Source organism: Hylobates moloch, unplaced genomic scaffold (genome assembly GCF_009828535.3).
Source record: "Hylobates moloch isolate HMO894 unplaced genomic scaffold, HMol_V3 SCAFFOLD_2, whole genome shotgun sequence".
Taxonomy (NCBI): Eukaryota; Metazoa; Chordata; class Mammalia; order Primates; family Hylobatidae; genus Hylobates; species Hylobates moloch.
In genome coordinates, this window is record NW_026652277.1 from 49,182,641 (window position 1) to 49,206,846 (window position 24,206).

The window sequence follows — 24,206 nt, forward strand, 5'->3', positions numbered from 1 at the left end:
GTTGCAATTAATTCCTTTATAAAAATGAAATTTAAAAGTATATTATTACTAAGAGTTTTGTAAGAATTATAGATAGTGTGTGTAAAAACCTAAGAAATCATAGATTCTTGGTAAACACTAGTTACCTATTATTTTGTGTTAGTAGGTCATTAAATTTAATATCACAAATATATAATGAAATTAAGAATTTTTTAAATTGGTACTGTTTGCTGTAGAGTATCACTTTTCATTAATTCCACAGAGTTATTTTAAGAGCTCCCTATGTTGCTAAGGAATTTTTAAAGAGGAATCAATATAAACAGATGATTGGCAGAGCTGGTCGTGCTGGAATAGATACTATTGGGGAGAGTATCCTCATATTGCAAGAAAAAGACAAACAACAGGTAATACTCAGTTTGGTTGGTTGGTTGTTTTTGTCTTTTTCTTGGTTGTTGGTCTAGCGCCTTTATGAAATCATCTTTTAAAAATTAATTATTAATTTTCTTTAAATGATGCTTTCTTTCCTATATGATTAAGAATTAGAATGGTTTGAAAATGTATGTATTTCAGACAATGAAAAAATATTTTTCCTATTTGTTTTTCTTCCATTTTTAATGAAGATAAATGTTAAATTCTTTTGTCTTTACTTTTTTGGTCTCCTTCTGGCTCCACAAGATTTATGTAAAGTATAAAATATTTATATTAAATGCCATTTATTTTTAATAATAACACAAGACATGGTGTTGCATTAACCTTTATAGGTATTGGAGTTAATAACTAAACCATTGGAAAACTGTTACAGCCATCTTGTTCAGGAATTCACCAAGGGAATCCAAACATTATTTCTCTCTTTGATTGGTTTGAAGGTATTTTTTTTAATTTGTATCGTATTACTGTTATCTGAGGTAATAGAGGTTAAAAAGTTATGTAATAACTTTATATATGCAACTGTGTAGATTTTATACTAATTTTTTATTTAATAATTTTTTTCTTTTAATTTTTTTTCTTTTTAATTTTGTTTGTTTTCTCATCCACTTCAGTGATTAAGGTAAATAATTTTTAAAAGACCATGGAATGGTTAGGTGCAGTAGCTCACACCTGCAATCCCACCACTTAGGGAAGCTGAGACAGGAGGATCGTTTGAGCCCAGGAGTTCAAGACCAGCCTGGGCAACATGGCAAGACCCTATCTCAAAAAAAAAAAAAAAAAAAAGATCACTGAATCCCAATGCTTGGCATGTGGTTGGCACTTAATAAATACTTGAATTAATGAAATTGGCTTTTTTTTTTTCTTAGAGATGGGGTCTTGCTATGTTGGTTAGATTGGTCTTGAACTCTTGTCTTCAAGCAGTCCTCCCACCTTAGCCTCCCAAAGTGCTAGGATTATAGGCATGAGCCACTGTGCCTGGCCTGTTTTGTTTGTTTGTTTGTTTTTTCTTTAATCTGGGACATGGTGATGAAATTAACTTTGGAACTGAGCATGGGTGAACTGGCAAGTTGGGGCATCAGTGGAGAATCTGGATTTGAGAAGCCAGAAGCAGAGGCTGGCTCAGTGGGTTTCAATTACTATGTCAAAAACTTTTTCAGGGAGGAATAGAAAGACAACATGATGGTAGATAGAGGGATCAAGTAAAGGTTCCCCTGCCCCCCTGCACTCTTCCACCCCCAGTATTAACTCTAATCATTTAGGTAGAAAACAGTACAAAAACTAAGTACATTAATAATCCAAAAACAAAGTATCAGTTCTTAAATATCTTAAAAGTATAATTTTAGCTTAATTGAATACTATATTAATAATGATTTTTATTAAAGTGGGAAGAAGCAATAGAAAATGTCTGTGCCCCATAATATTTTTCTTACCCCTTATATTGGTTTAATATGAAATTATGACTTACATTTTCCAGTTGAAATAGCATCAGAATTGTAAGAGAGAGAAATATACTTATTGATTGACTATATTTTAGTATAACATGCTGATTTCATTGAAATTGGCTAATAAAAATTATTCTAATTCAGAGTCAGCTCTACATCTGAATACTAAATGGAGGGTTAAGTATTCCTTATGATTGCCATTGTAAGTTATAAATAGTGAATAACAGTGAAAGAACAAGAAATGGAGATAGGAATGAGAGAGACAAAAATAGGTAGAGATCAACTATTTTTAGGTAACATTTTAGGCAAAATATTGTCTGACGCTGTTTTAGTGGAAACTTGTATTTTTGTCAGTTCTTTTTTTAATTTATTTTATGTTTTTTTATATTTTTTATTATACTTTAAGTTCTAGGGTACATGTGCACAACGTGCAGGTTTGTTACATATGTATACATGTGCCATGTTGATGTGCTGCACCCAGAAACTGTTGTATTTTCCTTTTTTTTTTTTTAATGCAACTTTTAGAGCTAAAGGATGTTTTCACAGGTGGGTGGAATGCAGTGCCGGGAAGATCCCTAAAGGAGGCTGAGTGAGAATTAGTGAAAATTGGTTGGGGAGTAAATAGCACAGTTTTGGAGATATTGTGAAAAATTATTTAAAGATCTATCCAAAGGAGTTTGGGAATGAAAAATGGGTACATGTTTTCGTAAAAGGCATGAATATAATAACTATCATCCCCCTAAATTTTTTGTTAATTTTTAATTGCCATTATAAATTTATATATGCAACTGTGTAGATTTAATACTAATTTTTTATTTAAATAGCTGTGAGGTATGGAAGTGAGTTATCTTGATTAATATGCATTCAAGGTGATGCCTTGAATTAAGGAAAATGCTCCAATGATGTCCTGAATTTTTTCAGATTGCAACAAATCTTGATGACGTCTATCACTTCATGAATGGTACATTTTTTGGTGTTCAGCAAAAGATTTTATTGGAAGAAAAAAGTCTCTGGGAAATAACTGTTGAGTCACTTAGATACCTGACAGAAAAAGGACTCCTACAAAAAGACACTATTTATAAGTCTGAAGAAGAGGTCCAATATAATTTTCATATTACAAAGTTGGGACGTGCTTCATTTAAGGGTAAGAGTTTACCTAAATCTTATTGATCATAGGAAACACATTGGAAAAAATGAAAATTAAATTATACTTTCTTTAAGCTGGGCACAGTGGCTCATGCCTGTAATCCCGACACTCCGGGAGGCCAAGCGGGGGCGGATCATCTGAGGTTGGGAGTTTGAGACCAGCCTGGCCAATATAGTAAAACACTGTCTCTTTTAAATACAAAAAAAATTAGCCAGGCATGGTGATACACGCCTGTAGTCCCGGCTACTTGGGAGGCTGAGGCACAGGAATTATTTGAACCTGGGAAGCCGAGGTTGCAGTGAGTCGAGATCACGCCACTGCACTCCAGGCTGGGCAACAGAGTGAGACTCTGTCTCAAAAATAAAAAAATAAAAAATTATATTTTAAGTTGTATTTATAATTTTATATTAATTGCATTAATCTTATTTTATAAGACGATAACTCCTTCAACTTTCAAAAGTTGAAAAATGTTTTGAATTATGAGTAAAGTACTGCAGAAGTATATAGAGAATAAGGTAGGCATCCCTCCTTCATGCTTCCCTCCCAGCAACCATACAAATCTTAATATTCTACCAAGAATAACAATTTGGTGTATATCTTTCCAGACCTTTTCTGTACATTTCATTTCAGTGCATAATATGTACATATGTACAGTTTTAAGTTTTTGTCTTTAAACAAATAATCATTTATATTATTCTGAAACTTTTTATAAATTAAAAAATTTTTTTTTCTTTTTTTAAGTATAGAGACAAAATCTCGCTATGTTTGCCAGCGTGGTCTCAAACTCCTCACCTAAAGTAATCTTCCTGCCTCCCAAAGTGCTGAGATTACAGGCATGAGACAACACATTTGGCCTGCAACTTGCTTTTTTTCTGAATATAATGTCTTAGAGATTGTTTCATGACAGTGAATAAAGTGTTGTGGGGGTTGTTTTGGTTGGTTGGTTTGTTTGCTTGTTTTTGACAGGGTCTTGCTCTGTTGCTGAGGCCAAAGTGCAATGGTGCAATCTCAGCTCACTGCAACCTCCGTCTCCTGGGCTCAAATGATTCTCCCACCTCAGCCCCCCGAGTAGCTGGGACTACAGGTGCATGCCACCATGCCTGGCTAATTTTTGTATTTTTAGTAGAGATGGGGTTTCACGATGGTGCCCAGGCTGAGGCTCTTTTTTAGTGAAAAATAATACATGTCTGTTGTTAAAAAAAAAACAAAACCTAAGAACTCTGAATTTTGTTAAGGAAAGTGCCATATTCCTGTCCCATTTCAGGAGCTACTACTACCAGTTTGATATGTATTCTTTCAAATATTTTTATGTGTGTATTTATTTTTCAAATAGAATCATCATTTAAATATTTTTTTCCAAATTGCTTTTCTCATAAGATATCATGAACATCTTAACAGATGAGTCTCTTTAAATCTATCTCATTTTTCTTTTAATACTACAGTCATCTATAGTATGGATGTACCATAATTTATTTAACCATTCGATGTTGATGGACACTTGCATTCTTTCTGATTTTTCTCTGTTATAAACAAGGCTGCATGGACATCTCTATGTATTTTGGGGTACATATGGAAATGTTTCTCTGGATTAGATTCCCAAAATAGTTGGATCAGAAGGTATGTACTTATTAAGTGTTGATGAGTACTATCAAAATGACCTCCAAAATAGTTATATAGTAAGATGTTATAAGAGATTTTGAAGACTTTTTGCTATATTTAAGCAATTTCTACACAATACTTTATTTAAAACCATCTCTTTGCCCCTCTGGTAATTGTGAAAGATTGAATATTTGTATCTTTCTTTTAGGAACTATAGATTTAGCTTATTGTGACATTCTCTACAGAGACTTGAAGAAAGGTCTTGAAGGACTTGTGCTTGAAAGCCTTCTTCATCTAATCTACCTAACAACCCCCTATGATCTGGTTTCACAGTGTAACCCTGATTGGATGATATACTTCAGGCAGGTAAGAATATAATGTTTTTCAACTTAGGCTACTTCGTTTATGAATTATTACATGCTGTTTTGTTTTGTTTTTTAGAGATGAGGCTTTGCCATGTTGCCCAGGCTGGTCTCAAACTCCAAGGCTCAAGCGATCCTCCCACATTGGCCTCCCAAAGTGCTATGATTACAAGTGTAAGCCACTGTACCCGGCCTATTATATGCTTTTTATGAAGTGATTATTCACTTTTTTTCTCTATTAAAATATATTTGGAATTGGATATTTTTTTCTTTCAGATTTTAAAAATTGTAATCTGGCAACAGCATTTATGGTTTAACTTTAATATTACTTTTCTTTTAAATATAAACATATTTGTTATTGAAAAAAGTAAAGGTTAAAAAAAAGAAGAAAAGATTATCCGTGGTCCTATTTCCCCACAGAAAGTTACTGTTATGATCACCGCATTTTATAATCCCTAGAATGCAAAGAAAACAGTGAAAACCATCTCTGATGTTTGAGAGTTTAGTTACATGAAAGCTCGGTCAGAGCCAAGTATGATAATACATTAAATCCAATGATGTTAATAACTGAAAAGGAATATTTATTTTACAACCTATCACAAAGTAGAACTGTCCATACTTATAAAGCCAAGTGGTAACATACAGTACATTATGATTTTACTGTGAACAGGCTAGCTCTATAAACGTATGTTAGGGCTGCGTGTGGTGGCTCATGCCTGTAATCCCAGCACTTTGGGAGGCCAAGGTGGAAGGATCACTTGAGGTCTGGAGTTTGAGACCAGCCTGGCCAACACGGTGAAACCCCATCTCTTCTAAAAGAATACAGAAATTAGCCAGGCATGGTGGCGCACACCAGTAGTCCTAGCTACTCAGGAGGCTGAGGCAGTAGAATCTCTTGAACCCAGGAGGCGGAGGTTGCAGTAAGCTGAGATCATGCCACTGCACTCCAGCCTGGGTGACAGAATGAGACTGTCTCAGAAAAAAAACAAAAACAGAAACAAAAATGTTTATTAGGCAGAGGTAGTATACGTCTTTTAATCACAGGAAATTAACTTTATTTTTAATGTCATATTTTTAAATCATTACTGTTTTTTTTTTTTCTTTTCTCCGTCTCTTCTCAACTTCCTGAGTTTACGTTACTCAGGAAGTAAGTTTTTTTTAAGTGGCATTATATAATGCAATTACTCTCAAAACCTTTCCTTCTCCTTCCCCTCCCTCAGCCATCTGGTATTAAACATAATCATGTAGTCCATGGAAACCAGTACTTGTGGCTATGCCTTTAAGTAATTCTAAAGTATGTTATATCCTAATGATATAACTTTAAAACCTGCAGTATTTACAAATACATTTATCTTGTTTTTTGTATCCTGAATCATGAGAATGTGATATCAAAAGAAATACTGGATTTGGTTCACATGACAGATTTTTTGATGCTTCCATCTATTTGCTCTTTTTCCATGTAGTTCAGCCAACTCAGTCCAGCAGAACAAAATGTAGCTGCCATTCTTGGAGTCTCTGAAAGCTTTATTGGGAAGAAAGCATCAGGCCAAGCCATCAGAAAGGTACTGCATTCTTTTTTTCTTCCGAAATAATAAGTTCACTCAACACTTAGTTCACTCACTAAGTTCACTCAACAAAATTAATACCATTATATTGATCTTTTTTGGTTTACATGTTTTCCTTTAAATTAGTATAATGCTCCTTTTACTACTTAAAACATACTTGAGCATCCAAAATGTATGAATATTTTTAAACAACATTTATTTCTGGGTGGTGTGATGGCCTTTTTTTGGGTAACATGAAATGTTTTCATAATACTACACAATCCTGATATAAGTTCAATTCAAAGGAGGAAATACATTTTCTAGAAACTTTATATTAGGCTTTCTATTTGCTATCAAGGATTCTAAGATAGGATGGGTCTGGGTTTTTTGTTACTGCTTTTGTCATCCTCAAAGAACTCCTAGTCTAGTACTTACATTACGTAAAGCATTTTAGAAGGTCAAAGGGGATAAGCTAATACTCGTTTGTGTGATATCTTATATTTTGGTGTTTTAAAATTCAGTCAGCAGGCATGAAGCAAGTTATCAAATGTATATACTAACTTTAAGAGAAATTGAAGTAATTCTTTCATAACCATATCTTCGATTTCCTTAAGATAATGTTATTTTCCCCCTTGTAATACACTTTTTTTTTTTCATTTTAAATTTTATTTGGCAATCCAATTTACATTGAAACCTAGTTACCTTCCATTTTCCCCCACACCTTTTTTTTTTTTTTTTTTTTTGAGGTGCAGTCTCACTCTGTCGCCCAGGCTGGAATGCAGCGCCATGATCTTGGGTCACTGACACCTCCGCCTTCCGGGTTCAAGCAATTCTCCTGCCTCAGCCTCCTGAGTCACTGGGATTACAGGCGCCCGCCACCATGCCTGGCTAATTTTTGTATTTTTAGGAGAGACAGGGTTTCACCATGCTGGCCAGGCTGGTCTCAAACTCCTGACCTCAGGTGATCCACCCGCCTCGTTCTGCCAAAGCACTGGGATTACAGGTGGCTCTCAGGTTGGGAGCCACCGCATCCAACCTCCCCTATACCTTTTAAATTTGCATAGACAGTACGGATTTCATTTTGTAAAATGGAAGATGATGTTTACTTACACTTAAATTGATGGTGCAGTGTCCCATGCATCACTGTGTCATAAAATAAAAAATATTGGGCCGGGCACAGTGGCTGACGCCTGTAATCCCAGCACTTTGGAAGGCCGAGGTGAGTGATCATGAGGTCAGGAATTCCAGACCAGCCTGACCAACATGGTGAAACCCCATCTCCACTAAAAATACAAAAATTAGCTATGTGTGATGGTGGGCACCTGTAATCCCAGCTACTCAGGAGGCTGAGGCAGGAGACTCACATGACCTGGGAGGCAAAGGTTGCAGTTAGCCGAGATTGCATCACTGCACTCCAGCTTGGGTGACAAAGCAAGACTCCGTCTCAAAAAAAAAAAAAAAAAAAAAAATCCGTGAGCCCAACACAGTGGCACACACCTGTACTCCTAGCTTCTCAGGAAGCTAGGGCAAAAGATTTGCTTGTACTCAGGAGTTTCAGGCTAGCCTGGGCAACATAGTGAGACCCTGTCTCAAAAATAAAAATAAAAGTATCTGTAGTACTTAAGCATTCATGTTATCACTATTTTTAGATTGGGTCTTTTACTTTGGAAATGGCTATGTTGTTTAGACCTTCAAAATGCTGAATAAAAATATTTCTTAAACCTTTTATATCAAACTCTAAAATGTAAAATAAAAACAATATCATTAATTTGGAAATAATTATCAAATAATAATAAACATGCAAAAAATCTTATTAGAATAGTGTATCTTTTTAAGCTTGAATCCAGAGTTTATTTTTCTTGCATTTAATGTAATATAGTCAACAAATATTTGCCAAATTGATACATATTTAAAATAGTATGGACGTGAATTTATCTTAATTACAAATGGATTAATTACTAGTTTAATGTTTTGGAGGTATAATTTTTTAAAACTCTAGGGAACATATTTAAATACTTAAAATCTAATTGATTTCTCCACATTGAAAAAGAGGCGCCCCCCAGTCTTTTTTGAACATTCTTGATTTCTTGCAAAAGATTTTTTTTTTTTTGAGACAGTCTCGCTCTTGTGGCCCAGGCTGGAGTGCAATGGCACGATCTCAGCTCACTGCAACCTCCGCCTCCCAAGTTCAAGCAATTCTCCTGCCTCAGCCTCTCAAGTAGCTGGGATTACAGGTGCCCCACCACCACACACAGCTAATTTTTGTATTTTTAGTAGAGACAGGGTTTCACCATGTTGGCCAGGCTGATCTTACACTCCTGACCTCAGGTGATATGCCTACCTCAGCCTCACAAAGTGCTGGGATTACAGGCGTGAGCCACCGTGCCCTGCCGCAAAAGATCTTGAAATTGGCATAAAGCATTGTATTTTGCCATATAATAATTATATCATTTTTCTTGGCTTAGGAAATACATTCTAAGAAAAAACCTACATTGACTCAATTTATAGTTAGTACTGAAGATACACTAAAATTGGGAAATTAAATAGCTTTCTTTTCCTACTTGATGTTCAGCTGTCATACTTTTTCAGCTTAATGCTTTTAAAAAAGTGATCCAGTATCAGCATGCAGAATCTGTAACTCATACATCCTTCAATTTGTCACTGTAAGTTCTCATTTCATTCTTTTACTATGGTGGAGGATATAATTTTATAATTTATTTTATTTTTTATTATTTTACAGTTTTTTTTTTTTTTAATAGAGACAGAGTTTCACCATGTTGCCCAAGCTGTTCTTGAACTCCTGAACTTAAGAGATCCTCCTGCCTCAGCCTCCCAAAGTGCTGGGATTACAGGTGTGAGCTACCACTCCCAACCTCTCATTTTATTTTTTATGTCTACTTTTTCTTTTTTAAGTTTGTCTTTTTTCCCTCAATTTTAAGAATTAATTAGTTTCTAAGCTTGATATTAGCTGTGAAATGCTTTATGCACAAATATGGTCATTAGGCACCACAGACAAAAGCAGGTACACAGAATCTAAATCATCAACTACAGGAAGCATTTTTCTATCTCTTTCAGGTGTTTTAGCTTGGACCGTGTGGAAATCATAGGATCTAATATTTACTCTTAGTTTATAATATAGACAAGCTTATTAACATATTTATCTAAAGTACATTTGTCTGATTTATTATAATAATCACATACATATACAATTTACAAATACCAAGTAACTGTAAAGGTCTCTCTCCCCAACTCCTTCCTTTCCTGTGTTCATTTTCTATAACCGCCTTAACAAATTACCACAAATGGGTTGCTTAAAACAACAGAAATTTATTTTCCCACAGTTCAGGAGACCAAAAGTCCAAAATCAAGGTATTAGCAATGTTGATTCCTTCAGGAGCCTCTGAGGAAAAAGCCATCTGTGCCTCTCTCCTAGCTTCTGATGGTTACTGGCAGTCCTTGGTGTTCCTTGGCTTATAGATGCATCCCTCCAATCTCAGTCTCCATCTTCACATTGCTGCCTTCTCTGTGTCTCTCTGTGTCTTCTCCTCTTATAAGGACACTAATCATTGAATTTAGAGCCCACTGTAAATCCAGGATGATTTCACCTAGAAGATCCTTAACTAATTGTATCTGCAAATATCTTGTTTCCAAGTAAGATCACATTCACAGGTACTAGGGGTTAGGATTTGTACATTTCTTTTTGTGGAGTGATGGAGAGGGGGTACAATTCCTTCCCTGTAGAAGGAAGTTTAATTTATATTGAAAATAATTTGGTTTATCTTTTAACTTTTATTTATTTTTATTTTTATTTTTTTGAGACAGGGTCTCACTCTGTCGCCCAGGCTGAATGCAGTGGTGCTATCTCAGCTCCCTGCAATCTCTGTCTCCTGGGCTCAAGTGATCCCTCAGCCTCCCAAGTAGCCAGGACTACAGGTGCACACCACCACACCTAGCCACGTTTTTTGTTAGTTTGTTTTTTTGTGGAGACGGAATTTTGCCATGTTGTCCAGGCTGATCTCAAACTCCTGGGCTCTTGCAATCCATCTGCCACAGCCTCCCAAAGTGCTGGGATTACAGGCATGAGCCACTCTGCCTGGGCTTATCTTTTTTTTATAGTTGGAAAAATGATAATAAATTTGAATTAATCTGAAGTACATCTATTAGAAATTAGTTTTGTTTCTATGGAATTATTCTATCCTTGCTATTCTGTAATACAACTTCAGTTTTCCTATTGTCCAATTTTAATAACATACATTTTTAGCAGGTCTAATAAACGAATTTATTTGATTGTGTCTTTCTAGAAGGTGGACAAGGACGTTGTCAACAGGCTATATCTGTCTTTTGTTCTTTATACCTTGCTCAAAGAGACCAACATTTGGACTGTATCTGAAAAATTTAATATGCCTCGAGGATATATACAAAATCTTCTCACTGGAGCTGCCTCATTCTCATCTTGTGTGTTACATTTCTGTGAGGTAATTTCGTTGAATATATGATATTTACTTTGTGCATCTTCTGGTTTTAACTGTTACTAAACTAATAAGCCAGTTAGTCAGTATGTCAGCATTTTCTCCTTGTTGACATATTGTGTTATTACAGAGCACTAAAAAACTATTTAAAATGCACCTTTGTTTTTATCTGTTTATGAAACTACTATTATGTACTTATGGTAACAATACAAAAATTACTGAGTCAACTAAAACACATAATGAAAAGTGTCTTTTTAACCCAACTCTTAAAGCCACCATTAATAGTTTCAGGTATTTGGAATTAACTGTTAAAAACAACCTATTGATGTAGATTCCATGTGAATGTCTTTCACCTGAGTAATAAAAATGTCAGGTGTTTGGTTAGTAAGTGACCTATATCCAGCAGCTACCATGCGACTATTTAGTACCATATTCTCTTTTTAAAAAAATTTAATTTTGACTGGATGCCATGACTCCCGCCTGTAATCCTTGCACTTTGGGAGGCTGAGGCAGGTGGATCACTTGAGCCCAGGAGTTTGAGACCAGCCGCTTGAGCAATGTGGCAAAACCCTGTCTCTACAAACAATAACAAAAATTAGCCAGGCATGGTGGCAGACACCTGTGGTCCCAGCTACTTGGGTCTCACTCTGATGCCCAGGCTGGAGTGTAGTGGTGCAATCCAGGCTCACTGCAGCTTTGACCTCGGGGGCTCGGGTGATCCTTCTGCCTCAGCCTCCTAAGTAGCTGGGATCACAGACATGTGCCACCACACCTGGCTAATTTTTTTTGTTTTTTTTGAGATGGAGTCTCAGGCTGGAGTGCAGTGGCACAATCTTGGCTCACTGCAACCCCCACCTCCCGGATTCATGCAGTTCTCCTGCCTCAGCCTCTAGAGTAGCTGGGATTACAGTCACACAACACCACTCCCAGCTAACTTATGTATTTTTAGTAGAGATAGGGTTTCACCATATTGGTCAGGCTGATCTTGAACTCCAGACCTCAAGTGATCTGCCTGCCTGGGCTTCCCAAAGTGTTGGAATTACAGGCATGAGCTACAGCGCCCAGCCAATTTAAAATTTTTTTTTGTACAAATGGGGGGGGTCTCACTATGATGCCCAGGCTGGTCTTGAACTTCAGGCTGAAGTGATCCTCCAGGTTGGCCTTCTAAAGTGCTAGGATTACAGGCATGAGCCGCCATGCCTGGCCCCATATTCTCTTGATTGCCACTGTAATTTAGTATATTTGCTTCCAGTGTCAGGCAGCTATTTAAAAGTTTTTACATCAAATGTGTATTTTACAGAACAATTTAAGAAGAAAACCTTATACTGGCCATATGCATTTGCAATGGATTTAAGACTTTATTAAAATAAGCTTTCAGAATTCCTTTAAATAGCACAATAAAGCTTACCAGGCTTTTACATCCAGATAATTTTTTTATGTTTTTATAATATAAGCCATTTTTGCTGCATTTAAATTTCTTCTTATTGGGTGGCATAATAATCCTTTCCATATTTGTCTCCAAGTCAATTTTTTAAAACTTTTTTCCCATGAATTGTTTTCTAAACTTAAAATTTACTTCATTTTCCCTTTCTTAAACCTTCATATTCTGTATATGTATATGGCAATTAATTCTATCATATGTGCTAATGAAGGGAGTAAATAATTCAAAAATACTTGGCTTTCGATTGAATGATAATTATTTTAACAAATTTAGCTTTCTAAATATCTTTTACTTGTGCTGATTTTTAAATGTTGATTTATACCCCCTGAGCACATGGTAGTTAAACAGAAGACAAAAATTATGGGTAACAAGTAGAAGCTAGCCTTTAAAATGTATTTTCTTAAGTTTTCTATGTTTGTTGTTTTTTATATTTAAAGATGGTCTCCCTAATATTTTTTCCCTTTGTTTTCATTGCGACTATGAGGACTTGAGCCTTATAGAATTGTTCAAGTAAAAAACTCTAAAAAGCATCAAGAAAAACAGCAATAATTTGATGGCTAATCCTAAGAAAAATCTAGCTGACAATTTGTACTCTAATTAATTTACTTCATTTATATATATCATAATTATATAATTACATATAAAATAATATAAATATTATATAATTATGTGATATATATTACATGTATATAATTTTTCAAATTATTATCAATAGAGACAGGGATCTTGCTGTGTTGCCCAGGCTGGCCTCAAACTCCTGGACTCAAGTGGTCCTCCCACCTTGGCCTCCCAGAGTGCTGGGATTACAGGCATGAGCCACCACACCTGTTCTACTTTCAATATTTCAAGGCAGGGGTGTTCAATCTTTTGGCTTCCCTGGGCCACACTGGAAGAAGAATCGTCTTGAGCCACACATAAAATACACTAACAATAGCTTATGAGCCAAAAAAAAAAAAAAAAACTCATGATGTTGTAAGAAAGTTTACAAATTTGTTTTGGGTGACATTCAAAGCCATCCTGGGCCGCATGTGGCCTGTGGGCCACAGGTTGGACAAGCTTGTTTTAAGGTATTTTTTATTTTAAAAAGTTATAAATGGTACGAAATGGCACATTAATTGTCTTAGTTAAGATGCTTTTAACTACAAGTTACAGAAAAACCCATCAAGGTTTAAACAATAAGAAAAAATAATTATTTTATATAACAGGCATGCCAGAACTAAGGCAGCTTCAGGGTTAATTGATTCAATAGTTCTGTTCAAGGTTTTCTTCTTTTTACTCTGCCATCTTCATTGCGTTGATTTCTTTCTTAGTGGTCACAAGATGGCTAGCTAATGCTGTTCCATTCATCATGTACTCTCACAGTGATATCCAAAGGCTAGAAAAGGACCTTTAAAATAAAACTACTGTAATAGAATATTGCAAATATCTATGACAAAATATTATATTGAATTCCCATTTACCCATCTAGCTTTAACAGTTATTGACTCATGGCTTCCAGTATTTTTATTATTGTATTGTTGCATTGAACATCATGTTGCATTTGAATATTTCCATATTTAATGTTCATCTTCAGGATAAATTCCCAGATGTAGGAATTGTTTTTAGTGACTTGGGAAAGAAAAACTATGCATTTGCTTCCAGGTATTTTGATTAAAATGACCAGAACTCTTTTTATTGACTTATTTTTCAATTTTCAATCTTTTCCTCATCCTAAAACCAGTTCCTCAGATTCCTCGGGGTCCTTACCATGTTTCTTCACATCTGTTTTGCTTAGAATCATCTTTCATCTCTGGCTTAACTCAAGTTCCAGAACTTATATAAGGAACATTCTCTCTGAGCCCCCTATCACACAAACCAAACTTTGAAATAACTTACAAAATTTAAATTTTATATGTTTCTTTGTGTTCTACAGGAGCTTGAGGAGTTTTGGGTTTACAGAGCCCTTTTGGTAGAACTTACCAAGAAGCTGACTTACTGTGTAAAGGCAGAATTAATCCCTCTCATGGAAGTTACTGGAGTTTTAGAGGTCAGTAGCTTGCTGGTTTCCCAATTGAAATTATGTCGAATTAATGCAGAAGCCAGGTTTTATTATTTTGTGAAGTCTTAATATAGGAGAAGTGATAGCAAGAGCCTTATTGCTCATTTGTCATGGGAATTTTTTATTTAAAACAAATAGCTGCTATGGCCTTCCAGAAATCCACTGTTACTAGATGGCATACCTGATGAAAAATCTCAGTTGTGAAAAAAAAAAAACATAACAGGAAGGGTGGGGGTGACTGTCTCCAAGTATGTTGTGCTACTAATTGTCCTTAACACTTCTTCCTTCCTCCACTCCTTTGAAGAATTACCTTCTGTCAGTTTGGAATCAGTGCTTGTTTAAGGTAATGATGATTCAGTGGCAGCAAGGGTCATTTGTATTTTTTCTAAGAGAGTAAGAAGAAAGGGTTCGCAACTGGTTTTCCAGCTTTCTATTTTCAGCCAACCCTCAACTTCAGTTTATTCTCTGTTATTCCGTTCTTGAGTCAGAGGAGTTCTATTTAGGATACACACACACACAGAGAGAGAGAGAGAGAGAGAGAGAGAGAGAGACACCAGTGGTCCCCTGAGTAGATGGTAAGAGCACTGAAAGATATTGGACTTGGCCGGATGAGGTGGCTCATGCTGTAATCCCATCACTTTGAGAGGCCAAGGTGGGTGGATCACTTGAGGTCAGGAGTTCAAAACCAACCTGGCCCACATGGTGAAACCCCATCTTTATTAAAAATACAAAAATTAGCCAGATGTGGTGTCTTGCGCCTGTAATCCCAGCTACTTGGGAGGCTGAGGCAAGAAAATTTTGTGAACATGGGAGGTGGAGGTTGCCATGAGCCAAGATCGCACCACTGCACTCCAGCCTGGGCAACAAAGCAAGACTCTGTCTCAAAAAAAAAAAAAAAAAAAAAAAGAAAAGAAAAGAAAAAGAAGAAAGAAAGATACCGGACTGGAACATTTTACTTGAGGATATGAGATGATGCCACCAACCTAAGTGCTTTAATGGGTTTCTATTCTTGATTGCAGCACACGTCAGTTGACTCAAGCTGCGTAGAACTATAGTTACCTTGTAGTCAGTTTGGAACCACCCAAATGCATTTTTTAAAATTCTTCAGGATTCTCATGTCTTATCTCTTCATATTTACTTTATTATCTTAGTTTATCCCATTCTCTTACATGCAGTTTTCGTTCTTTTCAGTAAAGTGCTTAATTTTTTTTTTCTAATCCCAAACTATTATCCTACTGATTTTTGTAACACTTTTCAGGGTCGAGCAAAACAGTTATACAGTGTAGGTTACAAAAGTCTAATGCACTTAGCTAATGCAAATCCTGAAGTGCTCGTAAGGACAATTGATCATTTATCAAGACGCCAAGCCAAGCAAATTGTTTCATCAGCAAAGGTAAGCAAACAAACCATTTTTTAACCTTAATAATCTTGTGTAATGTTATTTCCTTGTATTGTAGACATCAGAACAAAAACATTTCGCATTGCATAACTGTTTATTTGTATAGATACAAAAGTACATACTCATATTTGTGAGTAAAAATAGTGCATCTGTTGTGACACAAGCTTTGCTAAACAGAAAAAGGACCTGCTAAAAAATAAAGAAAATTTCAGTGGTGGCTCATGCCTGTAATCCCAGCTCTTTGGGAGGTCAAGATGGGAGGATGGCTTGAAATCAGGAGTTTGAGACTAGCCTGGGCAACATAATGAGACTCTGTTTCTGCAAAAAAATTGAAAAACTAACTGGGTGTGGTGGTTTGTGCTGTAGTTCTAGCTACTCAGGAGACTGAGGCAGGAGGATCGCTTAAGCCCAGGAGTTCAAGGCTGCAGTGAGCTAGGATGACAGAGTGAGACCCTGTCCCCCCCCAAAAAAAAAAAAATGCCAGGCATGGTGCCTCATGCCTGTAATCCCAGCACTTTGGGAGGCCGAGGCAGGTGGATTACCTGAGGTCAGGAGTTCGAGACCAGCCTGGCCAACATGGTGAAACCCCATCTCTACTAAAAATACAAAAATTAGCCAGGCTTGGTGGCACACGCCTGTAATCCCAGCTACTCAGGAGGCTGAGGCAGGAGAATTGCTTGAGCCCAGGAGACGGAGATGGCAGTGAGCCGAGATCATACCACTGCACTCCAGCCTGGCCAACAGAGCAAGACTCTGTCCCAAAAAAAAAAAAAAAAGGCTGGGTTTGGTGGCTCACTCCTGTAATCCCAGCACTTTGGAAGGCCAAGGCAGGTGGATCACTTGAAGCCAGGAATTTGAGACCAGCCTGGCCAACATGGTAAAACCCTGTCTCTACTAAAAATATAAAAATTAGCCTGGCATGGTGGCCCACACCTGTAGGCCCACACCTGCAATCCCAGCTACTCAGGAAGCTGAGGCATGAGAATCACTTGAACCCAGGAGGTGGAGGTTGTAGTGAGCCGAGATTACGCCACTGCACTCCAACCTGGGTGACAGAGTGAGAGTCTGTCTAAAAAAAGGCAATTTCAAGGGTTCATTGAAGTACAAAGAACCCTGGAAGTCACTGAGCTCTGCCTCCCAAAGTTCTCTTCACAGGAATCCTTTCCTCAGCATCCCGACATCTGGTCTCTCCACCTTTGAGCGCCATCACTGACAAGGAGCTTGCATCATCAAAAATTAGGTTGTTCTATTTTTGTACGTTCTTAGTGTTACAAAAATTATTCTGATATACTGAGGCTAAATTTTGCCTTCTTAGAAAAATTTCTACCATTGCATCAGAGTACCACCTCTGGAACTGGACTCTTTGTTTGTTTGTATGCTGTTTTTCAAATATTCAAAAATAGCTCTTATTGCCCCCAAGGGTTTCTCTTTTCTGTTGCTTTTATCTGTATTAAATAATCAAGTTTTAGGCCGTTCACTATCCTAGTTACTCTTTGCTAGATGCAACCCAGTTTGTCATTGCCTTCTGCTCCCTGTGGGTAAAGCCATTCCACAGCAATTTGAGATTATTTCCCTCTTGATCTCAACTATAGTTCTAAGTCTGAAATTGCTTGGCTTCTTTGAAGCTTCATTGTTTTACTATTTTCATATATAAATCAGAATTAGCTTTCCATCGTTTTTTAATGGTGCTCACATTGCTTATATTACCTTAATTGTTCTTTACAACAAACCTATGAGGTGGACAAAGTCAGTGTTACCCCCAATTTATAGATGAAACCACTAAGATTGACCTTGTCCCGTTAAATTAGGAGTTCTTCGGGTTGGTAGGGATGAAGTTATAGTCATTTCCTTTGCTATGGCACCTAAAAAAAAAAAAGTTCATTAAACTTTCACACACTTGTTTTAGCATTTACTAGTGATGTTTGCCTAACTCCATTATTTCCATGATGTTTATCAAGAGGTGATTTTCTAACTTCATTATTCCTTCTGGATTTATTTACTGATGTTTTACTGTGAGGAAAAGCTTTTCCTTTATTTGTTCATTTATCAGTATGTGCTCAGGTTCAAATATATTCAATGGGTTATAACCCATTAATAACATTACTTATTTTGGTGCTCAAATGGCCTCAGATTTGGCCAGTGGAAGCCCCTGAAAACTGGTTTGTGTGGCTTTTTGACCTGTCGTCATCATTCTTGAAGCATTTTCTTACTTTCTGGCTGTGTCTGTTAGCATCTAATCATTAGGAGGCAGAAACCACACAGTAATTTGAACAGGCCTCTAAGGGGTCAACAGAACTTTAAAGAATTCAGGAAGGAATACATTTGAGAGACGGTCCACCCCCACCCCACAGCACCCCTGTGGATGGGATCCGGACTTCATTGCGACTGAATGCTGGGAAGTTTGTTGTGGTGCTACAGCCAAGGCTAATTAGCAGAAACTGCCCACGGAGTGCTGACAAAACTGCCAGGAAGCTGCCTACAATGTACTGTTGAACTTGCTCAGAAGCCAGCTCTAGGGCCCATGGAACTAGGGCACTAGCTAGGAACACCCTAGCTGATGTGTGTCTGTGTGTTTTTCTATACTTATATGTAAATTACTGAAGGCCATGAGCTCATACTGATAACCCTAATTCTGATTTTTCCAGGTACATACACTATATAACAGAGTCTAACTCCAAAATTTAGTGGCTTAAATCAGCCATCTTATTTTGCTCATGTTTTTGTAGATTAGGAATTCTGGAGGGGTTCAGCTGGGTGCTTCTCACTTGGGTCTCATGCAACTGTAGTCAGAAGTTGACTGGAGCTATAGTCATAAGGCCCAACCAAGCTGGTGACGCGGGTGACTCACTCACATGACCAACAGCTGATAATTGGAGGCAACTGGGGCTTTTCAGCTTTCAACTGGAGCAACTACATATGGCCTTTCCGTGTGGCTTCAGTCTTTATGGCATAGAAACTAGATTTTGAGAGGGAATGTCCAGAAAATGAGCATTCTAAGATATCCAGGCAGAAAATGCAAGAAGTCTTCTGAGCCAACCTCGGAAGTTATACAGTGTCGTTTCCACTGCATACTGTTGGTTACTAGAAAACCATTAAGACCTAGATTGAAAGGAAAGGGGATCAGACCACCTTTTCATGAGAAGAGTGTCAAATAATTTGCAGTCATCTTTAAAATCTGCCCTCTGGTCACAAATTGTTTGTTCCTCCCACATGCAAAATATATTAAACCCCAAAAGGCTTTTCCATTATAGTTTCTATTAGGAAAAACTCAAAGTCTTTTTTGTTGTTGTTGTTCCCCCACTCAACACTTAACAAACACAACACAGACAGGAGATTTCTGTGACCAAATGTGAGGGATTTCTCCCCAAAAAACAAGCAATCATTTCTGTAGCAGACACCAGCTGGGTGTCTTGACGCTATCTAGCTGGAGTCTGGGCTTCTAAAACTTCTTACCAATTCAAGTTGGGGTTCCCTCAACCTCTTCTCTGGGTTCAGTCGGCTCATGAAACTCAGGAAAACATGCATATAATACAGGATATCACAAAGATACAGATGAAGAGATTCATAGGGCAAGGTATGGGGGAAGTGGCACAGAGCTTCCATGCCCTCCCTGGGCACAGCACCCTCCATATGTTCAGCTGTCTGGAAGCTCTGTGAACCCTGTACTCTTAGACCTCTTATGGAAACTTTATTGGGTTGGCATGATTGACAATCATGTAGAAATGTGACTGGACAGAAAGGGTATGATTTATTAATAATACTAACAGACTGAGTGGGGAAACCCAGCAAGACCTGTCTGTTCAGATTCTTCTGGCCTCTCTGTGCAGCATTCCTTTCTTCAGAGTGTGGGGCAGGACACTCTGGGATGTGGGTCTTTTTACTTGTTTTTGGAGACAGGGTCTTGCTCTGTTGCCCAGGCTGGAGTGCAATGGCACAATCATAGATCACTGCAGCCTTCCCCTCCCAGGCTTAAGCAATTCTCCCATCTCAGCCTCATGAGTAGCTAGGAATACAGACAGGTGCCACGCCTGGCTAATGTTTTTAATTTTTAATAGAGACAAGGCTTTGCTATGTTGCCCAGGCTGGTCTTGAACTCCTGGCCTCAAGCAATCCTTCCATCTTGGCTTCCCAAAGTGTTCGGATTACAGCATGAGCCACTGCACCCAGCCTGGAATGAGAGTTTTAAGACCCAATAATCAGATTAGAGTTCTGCCTTAGGCAGGCAAAAGGAGGGCAGAAGAAGGTCAGAGAGGGAAATTCTGTTTTCTGGGGTCTAAAGTGCCCCAACATTGTAACAAGGGCTATGGGAGTTATGAGCGAGGAACCATGGATGAAAACCAATATATGTCTATCATAATATCACAGCATCAGACTCAGATCCAGTATTCTAAATCAAGTCCGGTTGTGAGTGATACACCTTCAGTACAGTTTCACAAGTTATAGTTCTTCTTAATCTGAAGACCAGTGAACTAAAGAGACACTACATAAAACAGTGAAACCAGAAATAAGATAACCATAGTACACTCTCGTTCATAAAGAAGGAAAATGGGTAGTGCATAGCAGCAGTTCTGAAATCCAGCCAGCCATATGTGGCCAGTTCTTTAATTATGTCCCAGTTCTTCTCTCTGGGAATGATTTTTCTTGGCTTTGGGTTCTCTCATTTGAGTCATTCTCCCTTTTCCATAAGCAATAAGCCCATGTTTGCTGCTAGGTAGCATTCTCAATGTGCTTCCTATATGTAGTTCAAGGATATTGAAGTTCAAGAGTTCAGGGTCAGTTGTAGTGGCTCACACCTGTAATCCCAGCACTTTGGGAGACCAGAGTGGGAGAATCACTTGAGGCCAGGAGTTTGAGATCAGCCTGGGCAACATAGCAAGACCCTGTTCCTACAAAAGAAATTTTTTTTTTAATTAGCCAGGCATGGTGATGTGTGCCTGTGGTCCCAGCTACTCATGAGGCTGCAATGGGAGGCTCATTTGAGCCTGGGAGATGAAGGCTGCAATCAGCTATGATCATACTACTGCACTCCAACCTGGGCAACAAAGCGAGACCTTATCTCTATTTTATTTTTAATTTAATTAATTAATGAATGAATTTTATTTATTTATTTATTTTGAGACAGGGTCTCACTCTGTCACCCAGGCTGGAGTGCAGTAGCATGATCTTGGCTTGCTGCAGCCTTAACCTCCCAGGATCAAGCAATCCTCCCACTTCAGCCTCCCAAGTAACTGGGACCACAGGCGGGCACCACTATGCCCAACTAAATTACCTTTTTAAATTTCTTTTCCATCATGCTGCCCAGGCTGGTCTCCAACTCCTGAAATCAAGCAATTCACCTGCCTCAGCCTCCCAAAATGCTGGGGTCGCAGGAGTAAGCCACCATACCTGGGGGAGACCCTATCTCTAAATTAAAAAAAAAAAAAAGTTCAAAGGCACTTGATGTTTTGTATTGTCTGTCTCTTTTTATTCAGTCTGGTATAATATCTTTGAAAACATTGCATTTTCTTATTTGTCTATTTATAATCTCTATGTTGCTTGACTTTTTTTTTTTTTTTTTGAGACAAGGTCTCTCTCTCACTCCAACTGGAATGCAGCAGCACAATCATGCCTCACTGCAACCTTAGCCTCCCAAGCTCAGGTGATCCTCCCACTTCAGCCTTCCAAGTAGTTGGGACCACAGGCATGCACCACCACACCCAGCTAATTTATGTAATTTTTTTTTTTTTTTTAGAGATGGGGTTTCTCCATGTTGTCCAGTTTGGTCTCGAACTCCTGGGCTCAAGCAATCTGCCCACCTTGACCTCCCAAAGTGCTGGGATTACAAGTGTGAGCCACTTTGCTTATCCTAGCTTGGCTTTCTTACAGTGTGGATGCTAGGGTCTGAGAGGGAGGGTTCACATGACCTTGGAATGATCTCATTTCAAGACCCCAAGGCCTTTTTTAAGCTGCACCCTGTCATGTGGCATCATTTCTTCTGCATTCTATAAGTGAATCACAAAGGCTAGCACAGATTCAACAGGAGAATTAGATCCCATCTCTCAATGAAGGTGTCAAAGAATTTCCAATCATCTTTAATTTGCCATACGAATCCCATACAGGACTTGCTATATAGTCTTCCTCTTTTTCATATTTGTACTTCCTTTCTCCAATAATGAGAAACCTCATCCCTGTGTTTATTAATATATTTATCTGTTTTCCTTAATCTTAGAATGCACTGAAAGTAACTGCAGAATTGTTAAATTATACCACTCCAAAAAAAACAAACAAATTCAGTATTTATTTACAGCACTTTTTGTCTTCAATCGGAGAGTATATAATTAAAATAATGTGTTAAAATGTTACTTGGTTTGGGGTTTTTAAAAAATGCTTCAGTGTGGCTGTTATACATTTGAAACACAAATTCTACTGGTATTCCATTTTAATTCCTCTCCTTCCCTCACAGATATTTTTTTAGGGGGAGTGGGGAGGAACTAGGTCTCTGTCACCCAGGCTAGAGTGCAGTGGCACCCTCGCTGCAGCCTTGAACTTCCAGGCTCAAGCTATCCCACCTTAGCCTCCTGAGTAGCTGGGATTATAGGTATGGGCCACCATTCCTGGCTAATTTGTTGTTGTTGTTGTTGTTGTTGTTGTTGTTGTTGTTGTTGTTGTAGAGGCTTGGTCTCACTACATTGCCCAGGCTGGTCTCTAACTTCTGGCCTCAAGCAATCCTCCTGCCTCAACCTCCCAAAGTGCTGGGATTATAGGTGTGAGCCACCATGCCCGGCCTATCTCATTTTTATTCTCTTTGTTGTTTTCCTGCTCTTTAAGTTTGTTCAATGGCCCTAATTAGGTTTTTTATTTAAATCTGTTTTTCTATGGATACCCAGTTATTTAGTTATAGTTATTAGTTTTTATTTCTCATATGATTTTGCCTTTTTCTTTTATTTCATTCCTGAGCTCAGTCAACTTTTCTATCATTTCTTCCAGCTTTTGTCCAGGTTCTTAGTTTTTTAACTTCTTATTTAGAGAGCATTTCTACTCCTCCTCATATCTCCAGATTTTTATTTGAGAATATTTAATTTTGTTTGGAGTGTTGTGTTACAGTTTTTCTGCTTCATGGTTTGCTTTCAGGGAGGGAAATTTTTATGAGCTGAAGAGTTTGGGTTCTTATTTGTTTTCTTTTCTCTTTTTTTTTTTGAGACAGAGTCTCGCCCTCTTGCCCAGGCTGGAGTGCAGTGGCGCAATCTCAGCTCACTGCAAGCTCCACCTCCGCGGTTCACACCATTCTCCTGCCTCAGCCTCCTGAGTAGCTGGGACTACAGGCGCCCACCACCTCACCCGGCTAATTTTTTTTTTTTGTATTTTTAGTAGAGACAGGGTTTCACTGTGTTAGCCAGGATGGTCTCGATCTCCTGACCCCGTGATCTGCCCACCTCGGCCTCTCAAAGTGCTGGGATTACAGGCTTGAGCTACCACGCCTGGCCTTGTTTTCTTTTTATCTAGTAGTTTTGTATAGATGAAAACTGCTTGTGCCTCTGCATATCTTGGACAACACAGTCATTTGGAATGGTTTATGAGATCCCAGTTCAAGAGTATTCTCTTCTGTCAGAGTAGCAAAGTATTTTTCTTTAATGGATGACTTGGGGTGGGAGAGGAATGCAAGGAGGGTTTGTGTCCTTTGTTTTTTTGTTTGTTTGTTTGTTTGTTTGTTTAATTCCCTTTTGCCCTACAAGATGGTAAATTTTGTCCTTTTTTCCTCTTCCCCTCATGGCTGAGCTTCCAAAAGACACCTCCCTTTTCACCCATTCTCTCCCCTAAAAGCATTGCCTTTCCAAGACTGCCTCCTAGAGTCCCACATGCATTTTAAATATCTTCCTATAAACAATGCTTTAATCAACCAACCTTCTTTTTTCAGTATTTTTATATTTGGGTAGGCTTTTCTCTCTGGAGGTGATTTTATTTCATTTTAGACCCTCTATTTCCCTCTTATCTTGTTCATGTGGGTTTTTTTGTCAACCCCATCTGGATCTCTGCAAACACTTGGGTGGGAGCTCAAGAAACTGGTTTTGGCTGAGTGTAGTGGCTCACATTATAATCCCAGCACTTTGGGAGGCCAAGGCAGGAGGATCGTTTGAGCCCAAGAGTTTGAGAACAGCCTGGACAACATAGGGAGATCCAATCTCTACAAAAAAGCTTTTTAAATTTTTTTTAATTAAAAAAAAAAAAAAAGAGGCTGGGCATGGTGGCTCACACCTGTAATCCCAGCACTTTGGGAGGCCAATGCAGGCAGATCATGAGGTCAAGCAGTGGAGACCATCCTGGCCAACATGGTGAAACCCCATCTCTACTAAAAATACAAAAATTAGCTGGGTGTGGTG

General features: G+C 38.0%; 1 protein-coding gene across 5 annotated transcripts in view; it reads left to right on the forward strand.

The window, feature by feature from the left end:
* Positions 1 to 24,206, forward strand: part of HELQ (helicase, POLQ like) — a 54,353-nt gene that overhangs the window by 23,226 nt on the left and 6,921 nt on the right. For all 5 annotated transcript variants that reach the window (XM_032148024.2, XM_058433259.1, XM_032148070.2 and 2 more), the window contains 8 exons: positions 242 to 383; positions 741 to 845; positions 2,772 to 2,994; positions 4,805 to 4,962; positions 6,422 to 6,520; positions 10,804 to 10,977; positions 14,325 to 14,438; positions 15,709 to 15,843. In XM_032148024.2, coding sequence (XP_032003915.1) covers positions 242 to 383; positions 741 to 845; positions 2,772 to 2,994; positions 4,805 to 4,962; positions 6,422 to 6,520; positions 10,804 to 10,977; positions 14,325 to 14,438; positions 15,709 to 15,843 — 1,150 coding nt within the window. The remainder of the gene's footprint in view (positions 1 to 241; positions 384 to 740; positions 846 to 2,771; positions 2,995 to 4,804; positions 4,963 to 6,421; positions 6,521 to 10,803; positions 10,978 to 14,324; positions 14,439 to 15,708; positions 15,844 to 24,206) is intronic.